This window comes from Mesoplodon bidens (genome assembly GCF_964165515.1).
Source record: "Mesoplodon bidens genome assembly, chromosome: 2".
Lineage (NCBI taxonomy): Eukaryota > Metazoa > Chordata > Mammalia > Artiodactyla > Ziphiidae > Mesoplodon > Mesoplodon bidens.
In genome coordinates this window covers 130,879,287-130,898,252 of record NC_138177.1, presented here as the reverse complement: position 1 = coordinate 130,898,252, position 18,966 = coordinate 130,879,287, and the positions used below count along the sequence as shown (strand labels likewise).

The following is an 18,966-nucleotide window of genomic DNA, read 5'->3' as shown; positions in this document are numbered from 1 at the left end:
TCAACCACTGCGCCACCAGGGAAGCCCCTGACCAGTGATTCTTGATTCTGTCTTTTTGTCAGAATCACCACTGGAGTTTTAAAAAAAAAAAAAAAAAAAAAAAAGATGGAGAGGGTTGGATTCTAACTTCCTCAGCCCTGAGAATCTGATTCAGAGAGATAGGGGTGAGATCTGAATTTTAAGTGTACAACTCAGTGGCATTAAGTACATTCACATTGTTTTGCAACTATCACTACTATCCATCTCCAGAACTTTTTCATCATCCCATATTGCAGCTCTGTACCCATTCAACAACTCTCCATTTTCCCTTCTCCCCAGCCTCCAGTAAACACTGTTTACTTTCTGTCCTAGAATTTGACTATTCTAGGTACCCAAAGTAAGTGGAATGATACAATTTTTGTCCTTTTTGTCTGACTTATTTCCATCACCATAGTGTCTTCAAGGGTCATCCACGTTATAGCATGTATTGGAATTTCCTTTTTTTAAAGGCTGAATAATATTCTATTGTATTTATAGACTACATTACAAAAATTTTTTAATTTATTTATTTTTGGCTGTGTTGGGTCTTTGTTGCTGCCCACAGGCTTTTTCTAGTTGCGGCGAGTGGTGGCTACTCTTCGTTGCGGTGTGCGGGCTTCTCATTGCAGTGGCTTCTCTTGTTGCAGGGCATGGGCTCTAGATGCAAGGGCTTCAGTAGTTGTGGCTCACGGGCTCTAGAGTGCAGGCTCAATAGTTGTGGCACACTGGCTTAGTTGCTCTGCGGCATGTGGGATCTTCCCAGACCGGGGCTCAAACCCGTGTCCCCTGCATTGGCAGGTGGATTCTTAACCACTGCGCCACCAGGGAAGTCCCTAGACTACATTTTCTTTCTCCATTTGTCCATTGATGGACATTTGGGTTGTGTCCGTTTTGGGCTCTTGTGAAAAATGCTGCTATATACAAATATCTGTTAGAGTCCCTGTTTTCAGTTCTTTGGGGTATTTACCCAGAGGTCGAATAGGTGAATCATATGGTACATCTATATCTTATTTTTTGAGGAACTGCCGTTCTATTTTCCACAGCAACTGTACCATTTTTCATTTCCACCAGCAAAGCACGAGGGTTCCAATTTCTCCACATCCTCACCAACATCATGTCTCATTGTGGTTTTGGATTTGCATTTCCCCAATGATTAGTGATGTTAAGGACCTCTTCATATGCCTATTGGCCACCTGTATGTCTCCTTTGCAAAAATGTCTATTCCGATTCTTTGCTATTTTTTAATTGGGTTATTTGTTTTCTTTGCTATTGAGTCATATGAGTTCCTAAATATATTTTGGATATTAACCCCTTCTCAGATATATGGTTTGCAAATATGTTCTCCCATTCCATAAGTTGCCTTTTAATTTTGTTGATTGTTTCCTTTGCTGTAGAAAAGCTCTTTGGTTTAGTTTAGCTTTTTAGCACTTGCTTATTTTTGCTTTTGTTGTCTATGCTTTTGCTGTCATATCCAAAAAAATGATTGCTAAGACCAATGTCAAGTAGCTTTTCCCCTATATTTTCTTCTAGTTTTATGGTTTCAGGTCTTATATTTAAGTCTTTAATCCAATTTGAGTAAATATTTGTGTGTGGTGTAAGATCAGGATCCAGTCTCATTTTTTTCCATATGGACATACAGTTTTCCCAACACCCATTTATTAAAGAGAGTGTCCTTTACCCATTGTGTATTCTTGGCACCCTTTTCAAATATTAGTTGACCACATATATATGGCTTTATTTTAGGGCTCTATTCTTTTCATAGGTCAGGGTGTCTGTTTTTATGCAAGTACCGTACTGTTTTGATGACTATGGCTTTGTAATATAGTTTGGAACCAGGAAGTGTGATGCCTCCACTTTGAACTTTTTCTCAAGATTGCTTTAGCTATTCAGGATCTTTTGTGGTTCCACATAAATTTTAGGATTGTTCATTCTATTTCTGTGAAAAGTGCCATTGAAATCTTGATAGGGATTGCATTGAATCTGTAGATCACTTTGGGCAGTGTGGACATTTTAACAATATTAATTCTTCTAATCCATGAACCCAGGATATCTTTCCAGTTATTTGTGTAATTTTTGATTTTTTTTATCAGTGTCATATAGTTTTCAGTATACAGTTCTGTCACCTCACTGGCTAAATTTATTCCTAATGGCTAAATTTATTCCTAAGTATTTTAGTCTTTTTGGTAGTATTATAACTGGGATTGTTTTCTTAATTTCTTTTTAAATAGTTCATTGTTAGTATATAGAAATGCAACAGATGCTAACAGAGATAGTTCAATTTCTTCCTTTTTGATTTAGATGCCTTTTATTTCTTTTTTCTTGCCAAATTGCTCTAGCTAGGACTTCCAATACTATGTTGAATAAAAGTGGTGAGAGTGGGCATCCTTGTCCTTTTCCTGATCTTAGAGGAAAAGCTATGATGTTAGCTGTGGGCATGTCCTTTATATATGGCTTTTATTATGTTGAGGTATATAGATTTCCTCTATGCCCAGTTTGTTGAGAGTTTTGATGATGAAATGATGTTGAATTTTGTCCAAGGTGTTTTTTGCATCTATTGAGACAGTCATATGGTTTTTATCCTTTATTCTGTTAATGTGGTGTATCACATTTATTGATTGGCCTGTGTTGAACCATCCTTGCATCCCAGGGATAAATCCCACTTGATCACAGAGTACAATCCTTTTAATGTGTTGTCAAGTTCAGGTTGCCAGTATTTCATTTAGGGCTGCTAGTACTGTGTTAAGGATTTTTGAATCTGTGTTCATCAGGGACATTGGCCTGTAGTTTTCTTTTCTTGTAATGTTTTTGTCTGGCTTTGGTATGAGGGCAGTGCTGACCTCATAAAATAGGTTAGGAGGTATTCCTTCATCTTCAGTTTTTGGGAAGAATTTCAGAAGGATTGGTGTTAATTCTTCTTTAAATGTTTGGTAGAATTCAGCAGTGAAACCACCTGGTCCCAGGCTTTTCATTGTTGTCAGGTATTTGATTACTCCTTACTCATTATTGGTCTGTTCATATTTTCTATTTCTTTTTGATTCAGTCTTGGTAGGTTGTATGTTTCTAGCAATTTATCCATTTTTTCATAGGTTACCCAATTTTTTAGCATATATTTGCTGATAATAATCACTTATGATTCTTTGTATTTCTGTGGTATCTGTAGTTGTAATGTCTCCTCTTCCATTTATAACTGCAGTTGACCCTTAAACAACAAAGGGGTTAGGGGCACTGACCTGCTGAGCAGTGAAAAGTCCATGTACTGATATCTCTGCCTCCAAAACAAAGGCATTGATAAATGACTCACTCAAGCACAGGAAGCTGAAACAGTTTGGATAGAATCAGGACCCTTTTTGATTACATGGATTGTGATCACTAATTGAACACAAACTTTTCCCCACAATTAGTTAATTCAAAGATGTAAAAAGAAAATACACGTACTATGTTTATTTTTAAAAATCCACATATAAGTGGACCTGCACAATTCAAACTCTTGTTGTTCAGGGGTCAGTTGTATTTACTTGAGTCTTCTCTTTTTCTCTTGGTTATTGTAGCTAAATTTGTCTGTTTTGTTTATCCTTTCAAAACACCTAACACTTAATTTCATTGATCTGTGTTTATAGTGCTATTTCATTTATTTCTGCTCTAATCTTTATTATTTCCTTTCTTCTGCTAATTTTGGGCTTGGTTTGTTCTTCTTTTGCTAGTAACTTGAGGTGTAAAGTTAGATTGTTTCTTTGAGATCTTTCTTTTTTCTTCATGTAGACATTTATTGCTATAAACTTCCCTTTTAAGCTGCTTTTTCTGCAGCCCATAAGTTTTGGTATGTTGTGTTTCCATTTTCATTTGTCTCAAGATACTTTCTGATGTCTCTTTTGATTTCTTCTTTGACTTCTTTGTTGTTCAAGAGTGTGTTATTTAATTTCTACATATCTGTGAATTTTCCAATTTTCCTCTTAGTATTGATTCCTGGTTTCATAGCAGTATAGTCAGAACAATCCTTGATATGATTTCAGTACTCTTAAATTTGTTAAGACTTGTTTTGTGGCCCTACATATGATCTTCTTTTTTTTTTTCTTTGCTTCTGTTTTTGATGTCATCTCCAAGAAATGATTGCCAAATCCAGTGTTATGAATCTTTTCACCTAAGCTTTTCTTTTAAGACTTCTATAGTTTTAGCTCTTACAATTAAGACTTTGATCCATTTTGAGTTCATTTTTGTATGTGGTGTTAGGTAAGGATCCACTTCATTCTTTTACGTGGATATCCAGAATTCCCATCATTTTTTGTTGAAAAGACTGCCTATCCCCATTGTACAGTTTTGACACTTACTGAAAATTATTTAACTATATATGCAGTAATTTGTTTCTGGGCTCTCTATCCTATTCTGTTGGTCTTTATGTTTGTCTTTATGCCAGTACCATACTGTTGAGACTACTGTAGCTGTGTAGTAAGCTTGAAAATTAGAAAGTATGAGCCTTCCATTATTGTTCATCTTTTTCAATATTGTTTTGACTGTTTGGGGTTCCTTGATATTTCATATCAATTTTAGGATGGAGTTTTCTATTTCTGCCCAAAAAAGTTAGAATTTTGATAGGGATTATATTGAATCTGTAGATCACTTTGGTTAGTATTGACATTTAACAATAATAAATCTTCCAATACATGAACATGGGATGTCTTTTCATTTATTTATATCTTTATTTTCTTTCAGCAATGTTTTGAAGGTTTAAGTGTACAAATATTTCTCCTCCTTGGTTCAGTTAATTCCTAATTACTTTATTCTTTTTGATGCTATTGTAAGTGGAAATTTTAAAAAAATTTCCTTTTGGATTGTTCATTATTAGTGTATAGAAACACAACTGATTTTTGCATGTTGATTTTATGTCCTGTGACTTTGCTAAATTCTTTTATTAGTTCTAACATTTTGTGCATGTGTGTGTATGTAATCTTTAGGATTTTCATGTCATCTGCAAAGAGAACTAATTTTACTTCCTCCTTTTCAGTTTGAAAGCTTTTTATTTTTCTTTTTCCTGCCTAATTGCTCTGGCTAGAACTTCCAATACTATACTGAACAGACTTTGTGAAAGCAGGTATATTTGTCTTTTTCTTGATCTTAGAAGATCACCATTGAGTATAATGTTGGCTTTTTGTTATGTTAGGGTAGTTTCCTTCTATTAATTGTTTGTTGAAAGTGTTTAATTTTAATCATGAAAGTATGTTGAATTTTGTCAAATGCTTTTTTTTTTTTTTTTTTTTTTTTGCTGTACGCGGGCCTCTCACTGCTGTGGCCTCTCCCGTTGCGGAGCACAGACTCCGGACACACAGGCTCCGCGGCCATGGCTCGCGGGCCCAGCCGCTGCGCGGCATGTGGGATCTTCCGGGATAGGGGCACGAACCCGTGTCCCCTGCATCGGCAGGCGGACTCTCAACCACTGCGCCACCAGGGAAGCCCTCAAATGCTTTTTTTTGCATTAATTGAGATGATCATGCATTTCTTCCTTCAATCTGTTAGTGGAGTATATTACATTGAATGATTTTGTATGTTGAATCATTCTTGCATTCTAGGAAGAAATCCCACTTGCTTATGGTGTATAATCCTTTTAATAATGTGCCAAATTTGGTTTGCTAGTATTTTGTTGATGATTTTTGCATCAATATTCATAGGGGATATTGTTTTGTAGTTTTCTTGTAGTGTCTTTCTGGCTTTGGTACCAGTGTAATACTGGTCTCATAGAATGAGTTAGGAGGCGTTCTCTCTTTTAATTTTGTGGAAGAGTTTGAGAAGGGTTGATGTTAATTCCTTGTAGAACTTGGTAGAATTCTCCAGTGAAGCCATTTGGTCCATGGATTTTCTTTGTTGAGTGACTCTGTATTTATTTATTTATTTATTTATTTGAGTTTTTAAAGTGATTCTCATGCATAGCTAGAGCTGAGAATCCCTGCTATGGATATAATCTGATTACTTTAGCAATTTGAGTACTTAGAAACAAAATCAGAAACTTCTTTGCTGGCTACCTTTCCTTTCCTCAATCACTGGATTTTCTCTAGGATTCTGTCCCTTCTCATGCTATCTGCTTTCCTTTGGCATATATCTAATGGTTTTAGCTCCCATTTGTAACCTTATGGTTCCATCTTAGACTTCTCTTGAACTATCTTATCTACTAGACTGAATTTCTTAAGGATAGTACCCCTGTCTTACTCATTTTAGTATTACCAATGCTTACCACAATGCCTAGAGCATAGTAAGTATTCAGTATACATGTATGAATGAATGAATACATCTTCATCTGCGATTTACATATCACAAGCAAATGTGGACTTTTGGGGGGCTTATGAAGATGTACAAGACAGCTTCCTCTGTCTAAATACAATAATATTGGCCAGATAAGGAACAAATGTAAGGAGATTTGGCTCTCAAATATAGAAAGATGCTCTTGAGATTATGCTCTCTTCATTCTGTTCAGGGAACAAAATAAAAATTAATTTAAAAGAAAACATAGCTACTAGCATTAACCAACCTGAATTGTGTCTTGTTTTAAAATCTTTACCATCCTAGAGTGAAAAGTAAAAATTCTGGCAGAATAATATGAAATATACGGAAGAATCAGCCCATGATTTTGTCTCCTTACTTTTCTGTTAAAGAAATACTAGAACCCTTACACCTAGTTATATAAAAATATACTGATATCGGGATTTCCCTGGTGGTGCAGTGCTTAAGAATCCACCTGCCAGTGCAAGAGACATGGGTTCGAGCCCTGGTCCAGGAAGATCCCACATGCCGCGGAGCAACTAAGCCAGTGTGCCACAACTACTGAGCCTGCACTCTAGAGCCCGCGAGACACAACTACTGAAGCCTGTGAGCCTTAGAGCCCGTGCTCTGCAACTAGAGAAGCCACTGCAGTGAGAAGCCCGTGCACCGCAACGAAGAGTAGCCCCGGCTCACCACAACTAGAGAAAGCCTGCGTGCAGCAACGAAGACCCAATGCAGCCAAAAATAAATAAATAAATAAGTTTATTTTAAATATATATATATACTGCTATCATATATTTTCAATAAATATGAATTTCTAGGGTTATCATCTAAATGTTGAATTGGATTTTATTAAATCCATTCATTTTATTTGGTATTATTTTTAATACCAGAGCTAAATAAGCTTTGCCTTTGTCATATGGCTGTGGCCAAATATTAAGTAACTATCTTAATAAGTAAACGTTGATGATAGTATTTCTGAAAATAAGGTATGGGATTTGTTTCTTCTCGTGAACATGAATTCTCTCCTGGTTCAAATGAGAAGGTTGTACAAGATGGCCTTTAGTTCTCTTTCAGTTCTAAAGTTCTGTGGTTCTAGAATAGCTTTTTAAAACTAATTGGAAAAATAGTAGCAGGTGAAATGTGATCATTTTAATCAGTATCCAGAAATATTTCACAAATTTATAGCTTCAAACATTAGGTTTCACAAATTTTTATCATACTAGGCCAGATTTATTGAAGAACAAGTATTTCTCTACTCTTCTTGCATTTTTATTTTCTTATACCTCTTATTAAGCACCCACTCTCTTGTTTTTGACAAATAGGCTGCCTCTAAGAATCAGACTTCACTCTTGGGAGAACCACCGAAAGAAATTCGGCTCAGTAAAAATCCATACTTGAACTTAGCAAGTGTGTTGCCCAGTGTGTGCTTATCATGTAAGTAAGAGCTCAGTATTAGTATTTTGGAGTTTTTATTATTATTATTATTTTTAAATTTATTTATTTAATTTATTTTTGGCTGCATCGGGTCTTCTGTTGCTGCACAGGGGGCTTTCTCTAGTCGCGGCGAGCGGGGGCTACTATTCGCTGTGGTGCGTGGGCTTCTCATTGTGGTGGCTTCTCTTGTTGCGGAGCACGGGCTCCAGGCGCATGGGCTTCCATAGTTTTAGGTAGCTCGCTGGCTCAATAGTTGTGGCTCGTGGGCTCTAGAGTCAGTAGTTGTGGCGCACGGGCTTAGTTGCTCCGCGGCATGTGGGATCTTCCCGGACCAGGGCTCGAACCTGTGTCCCCTGCATTGGCAGGCGGATTCTTAACCACTGCGCCACCAGGGAAGCCCAGTATTTTGGAGTTTTATTGAATACTTTTCATAATGAGTTTTACTTTAATTTTTAACTTAATGGAAGCAAATAATGCATATTAACCAATTAAACCCCATGTTATGACCCTAGTCCATAAATTGAAAGAATAACTAAATAAGAGCTTTTAAAATGCATTCTATTTTATTTAAGGAAAACATCTTTTATAATATGTTATTAAGCATATTATCAATTTATTGAATTTTATGGAATCATGATTGAAAATAATTGGATTAAGGAATTATTTGACAATACTATAATTCTTTACAATATATATAGAATCATATTTCTAAAATATGAAGTTTAAACCTCTGTGGAATCTAATATAGCCGGAGTATTTGCCAAATACCCCCCAATATGTTAGTTACTAATAATCGGCAGAAGTGGAATTCTCATTTACTCTTTTAGAGGCCCTCCTCAGGCCTTCAATTAGTAAATTATAACTATTAATTCAAATATAGTTTTAAGAGAAAATCACAAATGTGGTGTGCTCTAGGCACTAAGATATTCATTACAACATTGGTTTTCAATAGTGAAACATTGGAAAGTGCCTTAATGGTCATCCATAGGGGAATGGTTAAATGGTTTGTCATAAAATGGAATATATAATTGAGGGAGTGCTACGTGTACTAATATGAAATGATCTCTAAAGCAAATGGTTAAGTGGAAGAAGCAAATGTGTGCATAGAATGATTCCATTTATGTTTATTTAAGGCTATGTATTCTTATATGCATGTGTTTGAATGTGTAAATGCATAAAGTAAATCTGAGAAAATTAATTCTAAACTGTTACCTCTGGGAAAAAGAATAGAATTGAGTGAAAAGAGGTGAAAGATAAATTTTGTTTTTAGTATACATTCTTTGTATTTTATGAAGTATCCTTTTGAACCAAAATATTAATTTGTAATTAATTAATTTGTAATTAAAAATTAAAAAATTTTTTAAAGCCAGAAAAAAATTTAATGTGCTTCTGGTATGCCTACTGTATTTTTATCTGATCTAAAAACTGATGGTTATAACTATTGCATTAATAAGAACAGTTAATTTACATTTCATATGCCTTATTTCAAGAGATTAGACATATACTTTTTAAATGTTTCCATCAAGATCATTTACCCATAGGGCAGGCTTCCATTTTCATTGTTTTAAACAAGTGAGACAATATCATATACTATATATTTTTCCCTCAGGAATAATAAATGTAGATATTTACTGGCAAACTAAAATTTGTGTTCTATTTGAGAATATGCTGAATTAACAGGTTTTGCACTCTGTAATTTATAATAAAACCAGCCAACTGAAATATATGTATTGATTTTGCCTTAAGCCCCTGCAAGTAAAATCACTCTACAGAAGACTGGAATTGCAAGCAACATTCTGGATGCAATCTCTCAGGGAAGTGAATCGCAACACACATTGGAGAAGTGCATTGCTTATTCTCAACCTTTTGGTGATTACGCACAGGTACATGATTCTCAGGTTTTGATGATATATAGAAAAATTGCTTCAACTATATACTGAGTTCACTGGATATGAAAATGTGATTCTTGTAATATCATAAGGAATTAAAATTGCACTGATCTATACAATATTTCTTGCCATTTGGAATTTTAGGACATGTTCAGAAGATTGCTAAGTATGATTTTGCCTAGATATTTACATTGCATTGTTTTCACCAGTGGTGAGCAAATGACAGAGCAAATCCAGCCCACAACCTGTTTTGTAAATAAAGTTTTACTAGGATACCGCCACATCCATTTATTTGCATGTTGTCTATGGTGCATTGTACTACAACGGCGGAGTTGAGTAGTTACAACAGGTACTGTGTGGCCCACAGGATCGGATATTTACTCTCTGGCTCTTTACAGAAAAACTCTGCTGATATCTGGTTTACAGCAGTGTAGACCTGACTAAGAAGTCCAAGGAAATGCCTCTGTTCTTCCCCACCGCTTGTGTATGTAGAGACATGATCATAACTAGCACTATTATGCTAACTCTTAAAATAATCAGTCAATCAATAATATTAAAAGTATTGAGCTTCCCTGGTGGCGCAGTAGTTGAGAGTCCGCCTGCTGATGCAGGGGAAACGGGTTCGTGCCCTGGTCTGGGAACATGCCGCGGAGCGGCTGGGCCCGTGAGCCATGGCCTCTGAGCCTGCGAGTCCGGAGCCTGTGCTCTGCAATGGGAGAGGCCCCAACAGTGAGAGGCCCGCGTACCACAAAAAAAAAAAGTATTACATTCAAAAGACACACTTTGTCATCACTTAAATATGTCCATTTCGCTTTGGCCTTTTCTCCTTCAGCTTATTCTTAGTGGCTTAAGCTAAGAGTGTATATCATGTTAGTAGTATATGATTATGTAATCATGAGAGTCTTATAATTAACAATTCTGATTCTTTCTTATTTCTCAGAGCAGTCACCTTCTCAGCTCTTTCCTGTCTGGGGGAGCAATACCTCCACTTTGCTTTTCTTAGAGCAGCTGTGTTGGCTTCAGCTGTCTCTAATAAACTTAGAAAAGAAAACCTATGCAAATTCACTTAGAACAATTGATGCCTGATTATGCTTTTATCATGGGATACTAGAAACACAGGTCAAATGGATTCTGTAGAAATGGTAAAGCTGGATATAATGAAGTCTCATATATAGCTGTGGAAAAGATGGAGAAATATGAATTGGAAGATGATGCAATTAGATAGCAACATACCTGTATTTAAGGAACAGTAATCATGAATTGATGCAATTTGGAAGGCATTCTCTTCTATGTTTCATAAAACTCCATCATTTTTCCCTTATTTGTTAACATTTTAAGTAATGACTTAGATGAGAACATTAATTATATGCTGATTATATTTATAAGTGACAAAAGGCAAAGAAATTATTAGAGATGTGTAAAATCATTTATGAATAATTTATAGTTGTGAAAATTAGAAACAACCTAAATTTCCAACAATCTATAAGACTGAATAAACAAATTATGTCATATTTTTATCAGGAAATATAATGCAGATATTAAAAATCATGTAAAACAATGTGTAAACACATCGTAAATTTTCATAATCTATTTTTAATCTTAAAATTTATAAAATATAGTCATGTGCAATTCTAATTTTTTGGTTTTTTTTTACAAGGAACAAAATTTACTTTCAAAAACAAGAGGAAGCACAATAAAATTTTAAAAACAGTTAAATGTGTGATTTAAGCTTTAAAAGTTATTTTTATACTTTTTCATTTTTGAAATTTGTGTTGCTTTTCTCACTAGCAGTTTTCCTTGTTAGATTACTGTGTTTTATTATATACTTATATCCATAGAAAGACCTTTCCCATTTACTCATGGAGAAATTCTGTGATAAAGATGCCTTTGCAAATTGCCAGCCTTCCTCCTGCCTCTGCACTTGCTTAACCAGAGAAATTGTGGAGGTGTGCATCCTCCCTTGATTCATTGTCTCCTTGGACATTCCCTGCTGTTTCCTCATGCTTGTTCATAAAGTGAGATTTGTTTTCTCTCCTTGTGTTCTTTCATCCTTATAACCTAAACTTAATTAAATGTGACCAATTGAATAACTAGTGAAAGTTGGTCATGCTTTAGGAATTCCTTCTATTTCGACTGTTAGAATGCAGGAAAAGGTCTAAGGAAAAGAAACCAAGGTTTGTTTTCAACATTTACTATATGCTTTGTAATATAAACATTTGATCTTTTTAACAATCTTGTGATATCTAAATGACCACTTCCATAATACAAGTGGAAAAGCATAAATGGGTAAATAATCTTTCAAGTTTACGCAGTTAGTAAAGGATTTCTCTGATTCCAAAATCCACGTTATTTTCATTATACCATGGAGAAATTTCTTCAGGCATGAAAGTAGTGTCTTATAGAAACTGGTTGTTTGCTTTGTACTAGCAACTGTGCATGAGGATTAGGAGAGTTGGCTATGTCAAAATATAGATGGATATAATACTCTTTATTTCCAATAAAACTATCACATTTAAACATCCTAATTGGCATTCTAGTATTGGTGAAGCTACTTGTATCAGATTATCCCTCCTGCAGGTAACGGTTATTAAAATTGTATCAAATATGAAACAAAAACATTTGAAGGCCCTGAAGAATGACCAAAAGCAGGCAGAAACTGAAGGGGAGCCAGTCTTTGAAAGAGGGAAACTGCATTGGATGAGATTTATGTTTCTGTGGCTTTTTGCCTAACACAATCCCACCCCACTGCCAGCCTATGCAGAAAGATGCAGTCTTACCAGCTGATGGAGTCAGAGGAGAGAGTTCAGGACTGTTAGCAAGGCTGGAAAGTAAGGGGGAAATCTCAGAAAAGTCTCTGTGTAAACTCAGCCCAAATACACTTGACTGACTTTTGAGCTTTGTGTGAGGGAGACTCCAGGGGACCTGGTGGCAAACAACAGATGGAAGGCTAAAGAACCATGAAGAGATTCAATTCCTTTCCAGCACAGAGGAGGTAGTTTGGAGTTTGAGTTCATAAAAGTTGACTCCTTCTCAGCAAAGATCAACAACCTTCAGAGGAAGGTTATACAACCCATAGTATCTATGAATATATCATCCACAATGTTCAGTAAACAAAAATAACTAGAAAGTTGAAAAAACAAGAAAATGTGACCCACAATTAAGGGGATAAGCAATTAATAGAAACTGACCCCCCAAGATGAACCAGATGTTGGTATTGGTAGACAAAGACTTAAAACAACTATTTTAAACAACTATTATAAACAGGACTTAAAGGAAATAAAGTAAAAATGAACAGATGGGGAATTTCAGGAAGAAATATAAACTTAAAAAAGAATAGAAACTCTAGAACTAAAAAGTACAGTATCCACCAAAAAAATACACTGGATGGGGTTAGTAGAAGTTTGGAGAAAGCAGGAAAAAATGCTCAGTTAATATAAAGACAAATCAAAAGAAATAATTCAGTCTGAAGAACAGAGAGAAAGAGGTTGAAAACCAATAAACAGATCCTCAGGGACCTACGGGACAATATAAAGCAGTCTAAAATAAGTGTAATTGAGTCCCAGAAAGAGAGGAGAAAGATAATTGGGCATAAAATATTTGAAAAAATAATGATTAAACATTCCCCATGTTTGCTTTAAAAACCTTACAGATTTAACAGAGTCAGAGAACTCCCCTGCAAAGCAGGATAAATAAAAACAAAATATTATGTTGTCACACCAGTTAATTTGCTGAAAAACAAAGTTATAAAGAAATTATCTTGAAAGCCATCAGATAAAAATAATGCATCTTATCTCAAGCCAGTTTCTCAACTTTGGCACTGTTGACATTCTGGGCTGGACAATTCTTTGTGTCAGTGGGGCTGTACTCTACATTGTAGGATGTTTAGCAGCATCTTTGTCCTCCACCCACCAGGTTGCCCCTCACTGAGTATAATTGTGATTAAACAACTGGTAACTATGTGGGTAAATAAAAAAGACTATATATTTTCTCTTTTCTTAATTTATTTATTAAAGTTAATTAAAAACAAAATTGTAACATTGCATGGTGCGGCTTGTAATTTGTGTAGATATAACACATTTGACAACAGTAGTACAAAGGACAGTATGAGGTGAATGAAATTGTTTGTGGGGTAATTACATTTTACCTGAAGTAGAAAAATATTAACTCTTGAGTAGACTGTGATAAGTTATGGAATGTATATTGTAATCCATAGAGCAACCATTAAAAAATTCAAAAATTATAGCTAAAATGTCAACAGTTTAATTACAATGAAATCTAAGAACATTTGATTAAACCAAAAAAAAAAAGTCAGGAAAAGAAAAACAGTAGTTAGGATGAATAGAACGCAAATAGATAAGTGGTAGACCTTGACTGAATGATAATGATAGTTAAGTGAAAATTGACTACATCCTCCAATTAAAACAAAGAGATTGTCAGAACAGGCAAGAATGTACACTTCTATTCAACAACATAAACTTGGAGGTTTTAGTCAATGAAACAAGGTTTAAAAAAAGGTATGAAATAGGAAAGGAAAAGTAAAAATGTCTCTCTTTGCATATGACATGCCTGTTTACATGAAAAATCCTTAAGAATCTAAAAAGCAACCACTAAATATAATAAGTAAACTTTGCAAGGTCACAAGATAGAAGGGCAATATACAAAAATGAATTGTATTTCTGCGTACTAGCAGCAACAGTTGGAAAATAAAGTTGAAAAAAATTTCCATTTATAGTAGCACCAAACATGAAATACATAGTAATAAATTAAGAGAAGATTTGTAAAAACTCTACAATGATAACTATAAAACAATGCTGAGAGAAATTAAAGAAGATGCCTATGAATGGAGTGCTATACCATGCTCATGAATTGGAAGACTTAGTATTGGTATGATGTCAGTTCTTCTCCTCAAATTGATCTATAGATTCAGTGCAATCTCAACCAATTTCTCAGCAGCCTTTTTCTAAAATAGAAATTGAAAAGCTGATTTTTAAAATTTATATTGAAATGCAGCGGAATTACTCTACCCAAAACAATCTTTACATAGAAGAACAAAATTGGAGGACTTCTTCTACATGACTTCAAGATTTATTATAAAGTCATAGTAATCAAGACAGTGTGGTGTTGGCATAATGATAGGCAAATGGATCAGTAGAATAAAATAGACCCATACTTAAATGGTAAATTGATTTTGGACACAAATTTCAAAACAGTCCAATAGGTAAAAAATACAAATATTGTTAGAACAACTGATTATCATTATTGGAAAACATGAACCCTGATTCTTGCCTCACACTCTAAATTTAATTTGCAGTGTTTCAGAGGCCTATATGGAAAATCCAAGCCATAGATAACATCAACCAAAATGGCATAATAAGAACCTTCAAACAGTGTCTCCTCCATAAAGGCATCAATAATGCAGGCAGGAATAATCAGAATAAACTTTTACAGAACTCTGGATATTAGCTAAAGGCATGAAGCAACCAGGGGAGTACTTAGTCAAGAAAAATGTCTGAATATTGGTAAAAACAGCTAGCTTTATGGTCTTTTAGCCAATCCAATTCCTGTTTTCCTGTCTCTTTCCAACAGCCCATAATCATAGTAAAAAACCAGGAAGCTGGTATCCACCAGAGTGGGCAAGAAAGGGTTGGAGCTCCACAAAACCTCTTTCCCAGAGAACTATTATTTGACCTCTCTTCTGGTTCCCAGGAAGGACCCCACTTGCAAGGCTATTTTCATTTGACCTGACTCAGAGCTTGCCCTCAGGGGAGTTTGTTGAAAACATTTAGAGGAAATTGTTTAACTTTGTAGCTGCCTGAGGTGCTAGATAATATTTGGGGCAAAAAATAGGCTAACCAAAAAGTGTTAAAGGAAACGTTGGGGTATTAGATATCCACAGGGCCTTTGAAAATCTCTGACATATCCTGGGAATCTTACAAGGCCATGCACACATGTAGGATTGTGCACGTGCTTGGGAAGAACCCAAGAAGGCCCTAAACTGTCACTTGCAGAAGTGATGGCTAAGGCAGAGTTGTCGGCTGCCTGGCTGAGTGTTGTTGAAGGCTTGGCCCAACACACACATGACAAAGTCTTGGAGTCTTATTCGTTCCAGGTGTTAAGTGAATCATTAGGTGACCACTAAGCTAATGGAGTAGTCTTCAGTTACCACTCACAACAAAGGATACACCCTTTACATAATTACTTCAGAAAAGTCACTAAACAACCAGCAATAACAAATTTTGAAGGGGGAGTACAAACTGATTTCCAGAGTTGCCACCTTATATCATTTTTCAACAAAAAATCATGAGACATGCAAAGAAATAAGAAAGTACGGCTCATATAAACAGTGGGAAGAGCAACCAATAGAAACTGTTTCTAAGGAAGCCCAAACATTGGACTTATTAGACAAAGATTTAAATCACCTATTGTAAATATGTTCAAAGAATGGAAGAAAACCACATCTAAAGAACTAAAAGAAAGTGTGAGAACAGTGTCTCACCAAATAGAAAATATCAGTATGGCAACAGGACTTATAAAAAAGGACCAAATAGAAGTTCTGGATTTGAAAAGTATAATAATTGAAATGAAAAATTCACTAGGGCAGAGTAGCAGATTTGAATAGGCAGAATAAATAACCAACAGATTTGGAAGATAGGTCAATTGAGAGTATCCAGTCTGAAGAATAGAAAGAATGAAGAAAAGTGAACCATAACAAGTGTTGAGGAGAATGGAGAGAAATTAGTACCCTCATACATTGCTAGGGGTGAGGGGAGTGTGAAACAGTGCAGCTGCTTTGGAAAACACTTTGGCAGTTCCTCAAAATGTTAAGCACAGAGTTACCATATGACCTAGGGCATAAACCTTAGAGAACGGACATATATGTCTACATATAAACCAGTACTGTACATGAATCTTCATAACAGCGTATTTATAACAGCCAAAAAGAGAAACAACCCAAATGTCCATCAGTTGGTGAATGAATAAACAAAGTGTGGTATATCCGTACAATGGAGTATTACTCATCCATAAAAGGAATGGAGTACTGATCTTTGTCACAACATGGATGAGCCTTGAAAGCATTATGCTGCATGAAATAAGCCAGATACAAAAGGTCACATATGATGCCATTTATATGAAACATCCAGAATAGGCAAATCCTTAGAGAAAGTAAACAGATACTGGTTACTATAGGAGCCAGGAGAAGTGGGAGTTGGGGGGTTTCTTCTGGAGTGATAAAAATACTCTGGAATTAGATCGTGGTGATGGTTGCACAGCCCTATGAACATCAACAGATATTGAACTCTAATTTTAAAACATAAGCCTTAACTGTACTAAATAGAGGATAGCATTGCCAGTCGTTGTTTTAGAGATCTTAAAATTATCTAATGATAAACAAGCGAGTTAAATCAATTATTCCAGATCTAGTTCTTTTTTTTATTAGCCGCACTGCCCAGCTGTGGGATCTTAGTTCCCTGACCAGGGATGGAACCCATGCCCCCTGCAGTGGAAGCATAGAGCCCTAACCACTGAACTGCCAGGGAAGTCCCCAGATCTAGTTCTAGTTAGAAGCCAGTTTCAAATGGGCTCCTCCTCCCGTTTCTCTGGTTGATGATAGTAATTAGTGAGAATTGCCATTGAGCTGCAGTTATTTTCTCGACAACTGCATTTCTCAAATGTTTGAACTGTTATTGGGGAAAGTTATATCAGAAATAGATGTAGCTGTTTAAAATTTGGTTGTGCACACTCTTCACAGTGATAATAGCATATATAATCCTGTTAGTTTGAAAGTACAAGCGGAGTTTGAAAAGTCAGGTTCTGAGGTAGAGATAAATAGGTACATCTAAATAGGTCATACAGTTGGAAGAAGCATCTAAATAGGTCATCTAAATAGGTCATACAGTTGGAAGAAGCCCACCTTAAGGGAGAAGCCTTTAAACCAATTTATTAAATATTTATTAAACACCTAAATCTAACATCCAACTATAATCTATGAAAAACAAGACATTCCTCCCTATTAATAATGTAGGTAAAATAGGTAAAATTTCTCTTAAGTAACTTTTGTTTGACATAGACATTAGTTCTAATAACATAAAGAATAATGTGAGAACTATTTTAGCTATTTCATATCTTTTTAAGTCGTGGTTTTGGGTTTTCACTTGACACTTGCCGTTAATGGGTAGTTGGTATGCCCTGCATTACGGATGGCACTGTCTACTTGCGTGTTGTACTCTTGTGTTGCCCTTGGTTACAGGGATCTTTCCTGCCAGGAAGCTGACAACCTGTTCCAGGGGATCAACCACAAAATGTATGATGAGATGGTATGATGAGGGAAGAGGAAACAAAAACAAAAAAATGAACAAAAAGGCCTGGCAGTGCTTTGTGCTTTCACATAGCGCCTGATGCTGCCACCTAATGGGCAAATAATGCAGAGAGACTTGCCAAAAAGAGTTTTGTGTGGTCTGTGATAGATCAGAATCTTGTGACAAGCACTAGCTATATGAAACCCAAACTACTTTAACCAGTAACTGTGGAAGCACAGATTATATTAGCTCTAGACAGTAACTTGGGAAGTACATTAAAAAATGATTTTTGCTAAAAACTAGAATTAAGGAAAGCAAATTGTTGAAATGTATTTAAAGTTACCATCATTACTTTAAAATCTTTGTTTAGAAACCAAATCAGTGTTTTCAAATCAGTCTTTTAAGTGTTTGAAAAAATCTACAAAAGAATAGTATACAGTATGAATAAATCTGAAGAGAGTTTTGAATTGCTATTCTGACATGTTTAATGTTTCAAGGGATTTTAATGTGTTTTGAATTTTTAAAAATGATTATTAAACATACTTAAATCTAAGATATATAATTTGTACAACTTGATATACTCAAAATGGTTAGGTGATGATCAAATTTTACTTTTTTAAAATGTAGTACAATACCTTTTGGAGGATCAGTCTTTAAATTGAAAGTTAAGACTTAAAATTACTCATATGAAGAAAGGCAAGTAGCTGAGAGGCAAAAATTAACATGAAAATTGAAAACATCTGCATATATATAAAAGAAAGACATTTTATTGTTAGTTTTATTATTAATGTCACAAAATGAAGCATGTTGGTTTTAAAACATTTTTTTAACAACTGGGGAAAAAAAGGAAAATTGTATTCTTTAAATAAAATTTTAGAAATGAAATGTGTTTAATGCAGAAAAGATAGTCGAATTAATTCTTATTTCTTTAGGTATGAAGTCTAAAAGCTAGATTTGAAACTATAAGAAGGGATATTAGGGGTTTGATTCAGATTTTAGATGAACTAGTACAGTTGGTCATTTCAGGTTTTCCATCCCATCTAACTGCACTCGAGACAAAACTTAGAAAAGATAAAGTG

General features: G+C 35.1%; 1 protein-coding gene across 4 annotated transcripts in view; it reads left to right on the top strand.

Annotated features, from left to right (window-relative positions):
- The window catches only part of RAVER2 (ribonucleoprotein, PTB binding 2), a 115,057-nt gene that overhangs the window by 66,081 nt on the left and 30,010 nt on the right, over positions 1-18,966 (top strand). For 3 of the 4 annotated variants that reach the window (XM_081225220.1, XM_081225221.1, XM_081225219.1), the window contains exons 10-11: positions 7,590-7,701; positions 9,448-9,584. In XM_081225220.1, the coding sequence (XP_081081346.1) occupies positions 7,590-7,701; positions 9,448-9,584 (249 nt within the window). The remainder of the gene's footprint in view (positions 1-7,589; positions 7,702-9,447; positions 9,585-18,966) is intronic. The other variant, XM_081225222.1, reaches the window with a different exon arrangement.